This window comes from Pan paniscus, chromosome 1 (genome assembly GCF_029289425.2).
Source record: "Pan paniscus chromosome 1, NHGRI_mPanPan1-v2.0_pri, whole genome shotgun sequence".
NCBI lineage: Eukaryota > Metazoa > Chordata > Mammalia > Primates > Hominidae > Pan > Pan paniscus.
The window spans coordinates 105,693,663-105,706,199 of record NC_073249.2 but is presented as its reverse complement, the minus strand read 5'-3'; the positions used below and the strand labels follow the sequence as shown (position 1 = coordinate 105,706,199).

General features: G+C 40.2%; 1 protein-coding gene across 3 annotated transcripts in view; it reads right to left on the bottom strand.

Annotated features, from left to right (window-relative positions):
• Positions 1–10: 10 nt before the first annotated feature.
• LOC129394602 (sortilin-like) overlaps positions 11–12,537 on the bottom strand; it is a 47,221-nt gene continuing 34,694 nt past the window's right edge. Inside the window, exons 4-5 of one of the 3 annotated variants that reach the window (XM_055102503.2) lie at positions 987–1,087; positions 14–150 (exon numbers count right to left, since the gene is read on the bottom strand). In XM_055102503.2, the coding sequence (XP_054958478.1) occupies positions 1,066–1,087 (22 nt within the window). In that variant the 3' untranslated portion in view covers positions 14–150; positions 987–1,065. Of the gene's footprint in view, positions 151–986; positions 1,088–5,956; positions 12,510–12,537 lie in introns of those variants that run through there. The other 2 variants (XM_055102507.2, XM_055102511.2) reach the window with 2 other exon arrangements.

The following is a 12,537-nucleotide window of genomic DNA, read 5'->3' as shown; positions in this document are numbered from 1 at the left end:
TAAAAGATAATCAGAATTCTGAGGGCTATACATCATCTGAGTGAGAGGATGCAAAGGGAGATCTGTTTGCACAAAATTCTTCGCAAAATCTGATGATCTGAAGATTCTTCCTCCACGACTTCCTCCAGACACCTCTGCTGTTAATACCACCTGACAGGAAGAGGAAAGATCTGATTCAGGGTATGATACTATCTATGCAAGCACAGGAGTTCTTACACCATTTTCACCAGACATTAGTTAAGAAATTTTAGTTCTAGAAATAAGAAGAGTTATAAAAACTGATTAGTTGTTCCACTCTACCCCTTGGGTCTTATTCTTATAAAAAAATAACACCCTGAACTGAGCTGGGACATCATATCTGTGGGTTCAAGCCTAGATTAGGCTAACTGAGATTAGTTTTCCAAAAAACTAAAATGTTGTCATAGGTTATATACATTGTAATGTTAAGCAACTGCTGCATAATTATTAAGGGCTTTGGTGCACCTTGGGCGGGGAACAAAAACAAATAAACCTGTGTGCTCAGAGTTCCATTCTTATATGATCGATATTAAATTGTGTTTAAGGCAGGCACAGTGGCTCATGCCTGTAATCCCAGCACTTCAGGGGCTGAGGTGGGTGGATTGCTTGAGCCCAGGAGTTCAAGACCAGCCTGAGCAACATGGCGAAACCCTCTACAAAAAAATACAAAAATTACCCAGGAGTGGTGGCAAGAGCCTGTAGTCCCAGCTACTCAAGTGACTGAGGTGGGAGGATCCCTTGAGCCTGGAAGGTCAAGGCTGCAGCGAGCCGTGACGGTATCACTGCACTCCAGCCCGGGAGACAGAGTGAGACCCTTAAAAAAATTGTGTTTAATTTTAAAATATAAATATAGCAATACTAAACTAAAATACATTACTGTGAATCACTGGACCATGCCAATACTAATATCTGACAGCTCTGCATGTGGTATCAAGCACAAGCTTTATGTATACAAGAATGAGTCTCACCTTTCCAGAGTTCTCAGGACCAATAGCCATGCCAAATTCAGTCCGAATAAAGGTGTTATTGATGAGATTTGTAATATCCTTAAAGTTTCCCATAATCCTCACTGAGAGGAAGAAAAAAAGGGCAAATTTAGGGTGCAGTGGTCATGGATATTACTGAGTTCCTACTCAGCTTTCATTCTCCCTTTCCACCAATCATGCTGAGAGACTCGGCTCACCCTGAATAGCCACATTCCTAGCTCCAGAGGTGCCCTGGTGAGTCCGAAGAACATTCCACCCCCCGCTCACCAGTGATGGGGGTTCAGGAATCGGGGAGTGACTCAGGATGAGCCAATGGGAGATAAAAGGTGGGTGGGAAATTTGGGGTCTTCTGGGAAGCACACTGCCTCCCACTTATGATAGCCACCTGATAAAATGGTCTATATTCCTTCAGACCAGCAGTTCTCAATCAGGGTGCTTTTGTCCCCCAAGAAACATTTGGTAATGTTTGCAGACTTTTTTTTTTTCCTTTGAGACAAGATCACACTCTGTTACCCAGGCTGGAGTGCAGTGATGCAATCTCAGCTCAGTGGTGCAATTCCCAGGCTCAAGTGATTCTCCAGCCTCAGCCTCCCGAGTAGCTGGAATTACAGGTCCGTGTCACCACGCCTGGCTAATTTTTGTATTTTAAGTAGAGACGGGGTTTCACCACATTGCTCAGGCTGGTCTTGACTCCCAAGCTCAAAGTGATCCGCCCGCCTCGGCCTCCCAAAGTGCTGGGATTACAGGCATGAGCCACTGCGCCCGGTCCTACAGACATTTTTGATTATCACAATGCAGGGCTGAGGTGCTACTGGCATTAAGTGGGTAGTGGCCAGCGATGTTGCCAAACATCCTACAAGGCACAGGACAGTCCCACAATAATAAAGAATTACCTGGCCCCAATGTCAAGAGTACTAAGGTTGAGAAACCCCAATGATGCAGTATGTGAACACACAGTAAAGACTGCTATCGTCATTCTGTCACGATGGGAGCACAGAGAAGGTAATTTCAGAATACCTGAGAAGCAGAGCCTATGACACTGAATTGAATTGACCCTGAAGCCTGTCATTCCTCTGTACTTAGTTACAGAATCAACTATTCCCTTATTATTCAGGTTAGTTTAAGGTGAGATCTATGCAAAGTGCTCCCAAAGGCTTCTAACTAATCTATTAATCCACAGTAGTTATGATAAAGCTGTAAATGAAGCTGTAGCAAGTTCTTGAAGTTTTTCCCCGTAGAAGTTACCATCCCTAGGCACAAGTCTGTAAGGCATTCAGTACATGAAATACAGCTAGGAAAAACAAACAAACTTAATCTCAACTCTCAGAGTTTCCAAGCTTTTTCCAAAAGTTCATTCCAACAATATCTTTGAGAAGTATTCGAATCCATGTTTAGATTCTGGAAAATAAAAGCAAAAATTCCATAGCTGTCTAACCCTGACAGGTTTAATACTATGTATAGCTCTCTTACACAATACACAATGCTAAATCTTAATGTTCATTAAATTTAAGTATCCATCAATGAAGACTGCTGTGCACTGCAAATTTTTGCACACAGATAAATGTAATCTGCAGTGGTCTTCAATGATAGAATATAGTTATGTGTTGCATGAAGATGTTTTGGTTACCAATGGACTGTTTATATGATGGTGAGTCCAGATTATGAAACCATATTGTTACCATGCCTTTTCTATGCTTAGATATACAAATACTTAGTACTGTGTTACAGCTGCCTACAGTATTCAGTACAGTAACATGCTCTACAGGTTTGTTGCCTAGGAACAAGAAGTTATACCATATAGCTGTGGTGTGTAGCAGGCTATACTGTCCAGGTGTGAGTAAGTACACTGTGATGTTTGCACAATAATGAAATCACCTAATGATGCACTTCGCAGAATGTATCCCCATCAATAAGCGAAGCTTGAATGTACATGATGTAAATGATGTTACAGGTTTTGGTAGCGGCCTCAACAAATAAAGAATTGCAGAACCATGAGCAGTGTAAGGAGCTGAAGTGAACATCTTGTCCAACTCCCTCATTTCACAGATGAGGAGTTGCAAGGGAAGGCAATTTATCAAAAGTCAACTAGTTAATTAAGGGCAAAATTGAAACTATAGTCCAATTCTCTGAACCTTTAGCCCTAAACTGGAGATAACTTTTAATTATCTGTGAGGATTTTTTCCCTTACAAACTGGGGTCTTCCTCTATCTTGCTGGGGGCTTATGACCTGGCAGAAGAGATCAGCTAAGAGAAAGTTGGAGACAGAAGGGAAGTATCCATGTGTGTATGTAGAGGTCCCTGATAATATGCTGAAACAAACTACATATGTCTAAGTTGTCTGAATGACTCTATCCTTCCTTAAGTACATACACACACACAGAAAATTCCTAGATAAATGAAATACAATTGGGCGCCACCCAACAGAGTCCTATATTATATTACCCTTCCTTTGGCTTTGCAGTAGATCAGCTCTTATCTTCCTGACAGCTGGCCAAGAGATGTGCATAAACAATTCCCAGCTCTACAGTGCATGTATCATCAACAGCTCTGTAAATCTTCCAAAGGGGTTGAAGCAGCCTGATTAGTACTAGTTTACAAATTGGTCCTCCTTCATGACATCCCCAGAGAATCTCCACAAACCTGTTGGCAAGCCTGCTTGCTTTTTAAGAACTTGGCACAACAAACACATCCCTGCCCTTCAAAAAAAGAAACCAGCATGAGCAAAACAAAAAATCACCTGCTACAGCACTCTGGTACTTTAGTCAGTTAAATAAATGGAGAAAATGAACTAGTATCAACCTGCTGGGACTTAAGTAGGGTTCTAGCAAGGCCACTTTGGGCCCAGGGGTATATTTTTTAACATAATGCTTTATGTAAATGTAGCTTTATTTTCTATCAGCATACATATCGTGAAGATATGTATGGTCTCAAACTCCTGGCCTCAAGCAATCTTCCCACCTTGGCCTCCCAAAGCTCTAGAATTAGAGGCATGATCCTAGCACTTTATTTTCTATCAGCATATGTCATGAAGAGGAAATTGATGAAGCAACTTTGATAAATCTAATTTTCAAATTCCATATGATAATAGCATTATGAACAGCCGTCGAATGATAAGTAAACAGTTAAAACGCTGTGAAACCAACTGCTTTAGAAACAAGTCTTTTTGGCCGGGCGTGGTGGCTCACGCCTGTAATCCGAGCACTTTGGGAGGCCAAGGCAGGTGGATCACAAAGTCAGGAGTTCAAGACCAGCCTGGCCAAGATGGTGAAACCCTGTCTCTACAAAAAAAAAAAAAATTAGCCAGGCGTGGTGGCACGCGCCTGAAATCCCTGCTACTCAGGAGGCTGAGGCAGAGAATTGCTTGACCCCGGGAGGCAGAGGTTGCAGTGAGCCGAGATCGTGCCACTGCACTGCAGCCTGGGCGACAGAGCGAGACTCTGTCTCAAAAAAAAGAAAAAAAGAAAAAAAAAGAAACAAGTCTTTTTAATAACAATTCTATGCATCAACACTAATATCCATTTTCTGGTTACCAAAAATAAATGATCATTTTTGCATGTATCCACGGTGTAAACATGCACATGTTTATAACTCAAGAAAATAATGCTAAAATACAAATATATTTGGAATACAGCTTATTTTAGCTAGGGCTGCTATAAAAGAATATTATAAACTGGGTGGCTTATAAACAGCAGAAATTCATTTCTCACTGTTCTGGAGGCTGAGAAGTCCAAGATGAAGGTGCCAGCAGATGTGCTGTCTGGTGAGGGTCTGCTTCCTGCTTCACAGATTACCCTCTTGTCACTGTAACCGTACATGACAGAAGGGGCAAGGGAGCTCTCGGGGTCTCTCTTATAAGGGGACTAATCCCACTGGTGAAGGTTCTGCCCTTATGACCTAATCACTTACCGAAGGTCCCACCTCCTAATACCATCGCACTAGGGGTTAAAATTTCAACATATGAGTTCAGAGGGAACATAAACATTCAGTGTACGGCATCCTGACACCCCCACCCTGCCCCTCCACTCCATTCCTCCAAACTCATGTCCTTCTCACATGCAAAATACATTCATTACATCCCAGCAGCCTCAAAAGCCTTTTTATTTTATTTTATTTTTTTGAGACAGAGTTCCACTCTTGTTACCCAGGCTGGAGTGCAATGGCATGATCTCGGCTCACTGCAACCTCTGTCTCCCAGGGTCAAGCGGTTCTCCTGCCTCAGCCTCCCAAGTAGCTGGGATTACAGGTATGTGCCACCACACCCAGCTAATTTTTGTATTTTTAGTAGAGACAGGGTTTCTCCATGTTGGCCAGGCTGGTCTCGAACTCCTGACCTCAGATGATCCACCCTCCTAGGCCTCCCTAAGTGCTGGGATTACAGGCATGAGTTACCGCGTCTGGCCTAAAGTCTTAACTTGTTCCAGCATCAACTCTAAAGTCTAAAATTGAAAGTGTCATCTAAATATCATCTATATCAGACAAAGGTGAGACTCAAGGTATGATTCATCTTGAAGCAAACTGCTCTTCAGTTGTGTACCTGTGAAACCAAACAAGTTATGCACTTCCAAAATACAATGGTGGGACAGGCACAGTATAGACATTTCCATTCCAAAAAAGGGAAATGGAAAAGATGAAAGGTGACTCCAAATAAGTCTAAAATACAGGCAAACTTCATGAGATATATTTATTTAGTTATTTTTAAAGAGTAGGTCTTAAGGCTGGGCATCCTCCCACCTAGGCCTCCCAAAGGCAACATAGTGAAAACCCATCTCTACAAAGTATACAAAATTTAGTTGAGCATGGTGGTTTCCAGCCTGTAGTCCCAGCCACTTGGGAGGCTGAGGCAGGAGGATCACTTGAGCCCAGGAGCTCAAAGCTACAATGAGCCGTGATCATGCCACTGCACTCCAGCCTGGGCAACAGTGTAAGACCCTGTGTCAAAAATAAATAAATAAAGAGATGGTCTTGCTCTGCCACCCAGGCTGGGGTGCAATGATGAGATCATAGCTCACTATAGCCTAGAACTCCTGAGCTCAAGCAATTCTTCTGCCTTAGCCTCCCAAGTAGCTAGGACTACAGTCATGTGCCACCACACTCAATTTTTTTTTTTTTTTTTTTTGGTAGAGATGGGTCTCACTATGTTGCCCAGGCTGGTCTCAAACTCCTGGCCCCAAGCAATCCTTCCACCTCAGCCTCCCAAAGTGCTGGGATTACAAGTATGAGCCACTGCGCCTGGCCTAGATATTAAAGCTTGAAAACAATTCTCTTTGGCTCTATGCTCTGTCCTACAGGTCCAATATTGGGGAGGGGGTCCCTCCTCTTCCCAGACACGCTGGGATTGTGTTCTTGCTCTGCAGCCTTGCCAGAAAGGGGGTAGGCCCGCAAGGATCTGGGTGGCCCTTCTCCCATGGCTTTGGGTGATGGTCTCTTCTTTTGAAATTGAGGAGGCAGCCTTGGTGATCCCTGAATGGCCTTGTCTTAAAGAAGAGCACACATACGCAACTGAATAGCTCTGTGGTCCTTGAAATCTGAAAGCCTTCCCTCATTGGGTTCAAACTGGCAGTTTTCCTGTTGGGGTGACTGATTGAGTTCTTAGTTTACACCTATGCTAATCTCTTTATCAAATGGTCACTTGGCCACATCCTAATTATTCACATCCTATTATTGCAGTCTGTGCAATTTAGATAGACTGAGAATTTTCCAAATCTTTTAGTACTGCTTTCTTCTTGCTTAATAATTCTGTCTTTAAGTCATTTCTCTTTTCCCACATTTTACTACGAGCAGTCAGGAGGAACCAAGCTGCAACTTCAACATTTTACTTAGATATTGTTTTAGCTAAATATGCAATTTCATTGCTTGCAAGTTCTACTTTCCACAAAACACTAGAACATGAACACAATTCAGCCTAGTTCTCTGCCACTTTATAACAAGGATTGCTTTTTCTCTACTGTCCAACAACAAGTTCCTCATTTCTGCCAGAAACCCATCATAATGGCCTTTGTGGTCCACATTTTTACGAATATTCTACCATGGATTACTTAGGTATTCTCTAAGATGGAGTTTTCTCTACAGCCCTCCTGTTTTCTTTCTGAGCCTTCACCAGAATCATCTTTAAGTTTCATTAACAGCTATGTAGGCTTTTTCAAGCATGCACCTCAAAAACTCTTTCTGCTTCTACCCATTTTCTTTTGTTCATTTTGCCATGACTAAGCCACTATAAATTATAACATAAAAGTAACAAGGATGATGGTAAACTCTTAAAAACATTATTGTTTTGTGGTTTTTACTAATTGAGAAAGCTTATACAATCTTCATTATTCATGGATTCTATATTTGTAAATTTGTTTACCTTCTTAAATTTATTTGTAATCCCCAAATCAGTACTCATGGTGCCTTGCCAGTCATTTATAGACATTCATAGAGCAGCAAAAATGTGAGTCACCCAGTGTACCCATTCCCAGCTGAGGTCAAACAAGGTGATGCTTTGCCTTTGTGTTCAGTTCTAATACTATAAATAAGTGTCCTTTTCACGGTCTACTTAGTTTTTTTCTACTTAGGTTTTTGCAAGTTTATGCTTTTTTTGGGGGGTACTTTTTCTGTTTAAATAGCCTCCAAGAGCAGTGTCAACAAGCTGTTTAGTGTTCCTAAACACAAGAAGACTTTGATGTGCCTCATGGAGGAAATACGAGTATATGAGACAAGCCTTGTTTGGGCAAGAGTTCTAGTGCTATTGGCCGTGAATTCAGTGTTAATGAATCAATAATACACATTAAATAAGGTATCTTTAAACAGAAACACACATAAAACAAAGTTATGTATTGATAATTTGATGAAAATGAGTGCTGTGACCAGAAGTTTGCAGAAACCTAACCCTATATGTCCCCCTAGGAGCAATGGTTCACTATTAACTAATTCAATATTCATGACAACTTTACAGAACATAACTATCACTAATAATGACAACCAACTGCACTGAGATTTCCAGGTAAAAGATCAATAGGGAGAATGTAGTTTATTAAAATGTATCAAAATAATCATGGACCTGAAACTACTGCTGGGTAATATTGGCAAGATTTGAATTCATAATAAACTTAATTCCCAATATTTCAGTGTCTTTTTCCCCCACTGTCTGATATTACCTTGTGTTTTTATTTAACTATGTTGTGTTTTATCATTATTGGGAAAGGATACATGTTTTCTGTAGAAATTTTGAAACTACAAGTGGGAAAATAGAGTAAGATATTGTAAATAAAAAAAATCACAGAACTTTTAATCAGAAGGAACATGAATATGTATTTGTGGGTCTTCATCTTACTCTGATTGACAACTTTACGTGTATAGAAGTGAAGTTGTATTAAAGGTAAAATGCCATCATCACATTTTAATATATTTTTTCTTTAAAAAAAAAAAAAAGCAAGAAAATATATGTTGTAAATGGAATTTATCCCAAGCTTGTAACTGAAATATGCAGTCATTGTTAACAATCTACTGCAGTGAAAACTGAACTGAGCATATCATTAAAAAGGTTGTTACACAACATGCCTTGAAGAAGCTGGTTTACTGCACTAGCAGCACTTTGCATTGTATACCTTTAAGTTATCCTTTTTAAAAAATCTCAAGTAACATTCTGAAAAACTTACATTGACTATGTAATATATTTTAATGCAAAACCTCTTAATAGGGAAATTTGAGCAATTCTCAATAGAAACACCAGGAATAAAATAGCCCAGCAGTCTTTGTGATATTAATAATTAGGTATATAACATTGGTGTAGAATAATGCCTACATTTGCTTCACTAAGTAAATTATACAATGAAAAGTTGGACTCAAGACATCATAAAACAAAAAGATGGAAAATATCTTTTAGTTGCCAAAAATCAAATTATCATCTTAATTGTAGCTAGTTTATTTCTTTAACTTCGTATGTGCAAGTGAGAGACAAACATACTCTATAATCCATTATAAAACTAATATTCCTTATAAGGAAATCAAAATTTATACTATACAAATATGATTCCCTTAAATGGAAAATATGCATATGTGTGTGTATGCATGTACATACACACAAACATATGTATACAGAAACATATGTATACACACATATACATACATACACATACATATAATCTCCCAAATCCTTCAATAATTCTTTTTCACGGCCTAAAGACAGAAGTATACTCCCTCTAATTCTGTATATCAACAGAGACAACTTCCTTCTATTCTTGTGAGATTTCATGCTGTAATACACAGAGCAGGTGGCATGTGATTTGCTGTTTTTTATTTCAAATCCAAATGAACCTTTAACCATATAAGATTTAGTACGCGAAGATGGTCTAACGAATAATATAATCACCAATGCTGTGAAAAACAGAAAAATCTTCAGAGTGGGTTCAATGGGCTTTTATCGGTAATTGGGCAACTTCAGCACACTCAGGACCCATTTTGATCAAACTGCTTCTTTCCCTTTCTCATTTCTGAAACAACAGTTGCCTCTTGGTTGGCATGTTTGACATGGTTGACTTGGTTGGCCAGTCACTTTAAGCCAGGCCAGCCCAGTTGGAAAGGCAACAAGGCATATTTACAGTTTCCGCCTAAACTCTGGAAGTGGGTACAGAGTCAGTTTCCACTTCATGGCAGGGAAGAGATAATTAATATTCAAAGTCAATGTGGTTAAACAAACAAACAAAAAAAGAAACAAAAAACTGCTGGGTAACATGAAAAAAAAGTACCTTGGTAACATTATACTATATCAGAAACAAATAGAATTGCACTCTAGTAAAGTATGTCAGGAAAGCGGGGTTTTTCACAAGACTAGACAAAAACAGGCTGAAAAAAGGCTGAGTCTGATGGTGGTGGTATTTAAACAGTGACATGGCAGTATTGGTTCTTGTTTTGGTTTTGATTGTCTTAAGTTGTTGAGGCATTAGGTATAGAAGATAATTCAACCTAGAGAAAGAGGCATTTAACAAACAGCCTTTAAAACACATTGACATCCATCAGAGTGGAGGTTTTCCTTTGCTACTGAAGAGTGAACTAGAAATAAACATCCCCTATGACACAAATACGTATGATACTGATCACAGTAGTAGTAGTTACAGCGAAAAAAACAGCTACAACCTAACTATCCAATGGAACAATGATTAAGTAAATTATGTCAATCTAAAAAAATGAGGGGTTACCAGCAGAGTGAAGGTATGAGTACCGACCCATCAGCATGGATGTAGGTCATAATGCCAGGTGTTAGTAACATTTGTATGTTGGCAGGGGCTAGGGGGTGCAGTGTGCATTTGTAGAAGACGTGGAGGCATCTGGGGGCAGGCAATCTGCCTGAAGGCTTCAAATTCATTTTAACAACTGGTACAGCAATGCCAGTACCTGCTGGCTACATGCCATCCCTGATCATTGGCATGGCAGCAGCTAACAGCACCAAGCTATTACTCCATGCCAGGCACTGCAGAGCATACCTCACAACGGCTCTGAGGTGGGCATTATTATTGTCCTTTTACAGATGACAAAAAAGACTTAGGAGGTTAAATGACTTTCCCAAGTTCATTCTGTTTGCAATGACAGTGCTGTGATTCAATCCTGAGCCTACTTGCCAACAAAGCTTGGCAACATTTTGCTATTCCACATTGCCTCCCAATACTCTACAATTATATGATACAACATCAAAGGGGAAGGTCAAGATAATAAACTGCAAACAAATTAAGATTACACGTGGCTGTATGGTGAACTTTTTTCTTTCCTTTAAAATTTTCAAATGTCCTATAATATGATTATACTGCTTTTATAATGAAACACAGGTTGGTAAGAAAAACTATCATGAGGAGATATTTTATTTTTTTGAGAAAGGGTATTGCTCTGTCACCCAGCCTGGAGTGCAGTGATGTGATCATAGCTACTGCAGCCTCAACCTCCCGGACCCAAGAGATGCTCCTACCTCAGTCTCCCAAGTAGCTGGGACCACAGGTGTGTGACACCATGCCCAGCTAATTTTGTGAGGAGGGAATTTATAATAGCAAACATTCTTAACCACAGGAAAGAGTTACTGAAGCAAAGTTACACATTTTAAAATGCATTTTTCTCTCCCCAAATAGGATGTTTTTCATCTAAAATGGTTCAACTACTGTTCTGATTGAATAAACAAAGTCACCTACTATAGCGCTTTCTAGCACCAAGATTCTAAAATATAGTCAATCCTATATTTAAAAAAATTTAATTAACCATCTAAAAATTATAAAGAAGCCAAGACATTCATTCATTTATTCAATTATTATTTGCTGCCTGCCTACTACATGTTAGGCATTTGGCTAGATCCTGGGGACCCCAGTTAGTCAAGAACCTTGCCTTCATGGAATTTACACTGTAGTTAGATGGCAATTCCTTGTTGGCCTAAAGGTATTTGCTGCCTCTCTGGGACCAACATCAATGTATTGAAGGGCAGAGACCTCTGGCTCCATGCCCAGGAGATGTAGTCAAAGTTCATACCTCATGGGGAAGAGAGGTTAGGCTAATCCATTTCAGAGCTTGAACATGGGTTCACTCCCACTTGGGCCAAGAACAGCAGTCAAATAAAGAACCTTGAGAAAGTACCATTACTCCTGGGAGATACCCTGACCCTAGGGTAGTTTCTATATCATCTGCTGGTATGTCATTATTTCTTTAGGTCTCTAGGGGAAAATGAGACAGACATAAATGATTGAGAAGACACAATCATTCAGCAATCTCTAGGAGTTAGTTGGTCTTGAATCTTACTGCTAAGGAACGGAACCTACTTTTTAACCAAGTCATACCTTTGAGAAGACAACTCTAAAACTTCACCAATGTCACAGTATAGGTTGTGGTTCCAGAACACATGTTACCACCATCATCGCCAGTGTGAACACTACAAAGCACTTTGGTAGGTCCGACCTGAGAGCCTCCTTCTTACCTAAAAATAATCTGCTTAGGCCTCAAAATGCTGTATAAATATTTGCTGGGAAAGTACAATGAAGACTTTCATTTCAGGAATATAAAAAACCATTTTGTACTCACACTAAATAGAAAGACTTTTTAAACCCCATACTACCTTCCCACAAATAAATATCCATATAAATGAACACAAACACACAGCACTATACACTCTTTCTTCATCTTCCTTTATTGTTCTGCCCCTCAGTCAGGTCAAACCAACCTCCTTGGAACCAGGTCCCTTTTCATACTTCTTTCAGTTGCTAATTAGATGCTAAGGCCAGGCATGGTGGCTCACACCTGTAATCCTAGCACTTTGGGAGGCTGAGGTGGGAAGACAGCTTGAGCCCAGGCGCTCGATACCAGACTGGGCAACATGGTGAAACCCTGTCTATCCAAAATACAAAAATTACCCAGGCATGGAGGTACGTGCCTGTAATGCCAGCCACTTGGGAGGCTGAGGTGGGAAGATGGTGGATGGCTTGAGCCTGGGAGGGAGAGGCTGCAATGAGCTGTGTTTGCGCCACTGCTCTCCAGCCTGAGTGACAGAGCTAGACCCTGGTCAAAAAAAAAAAGAGTAGACGTT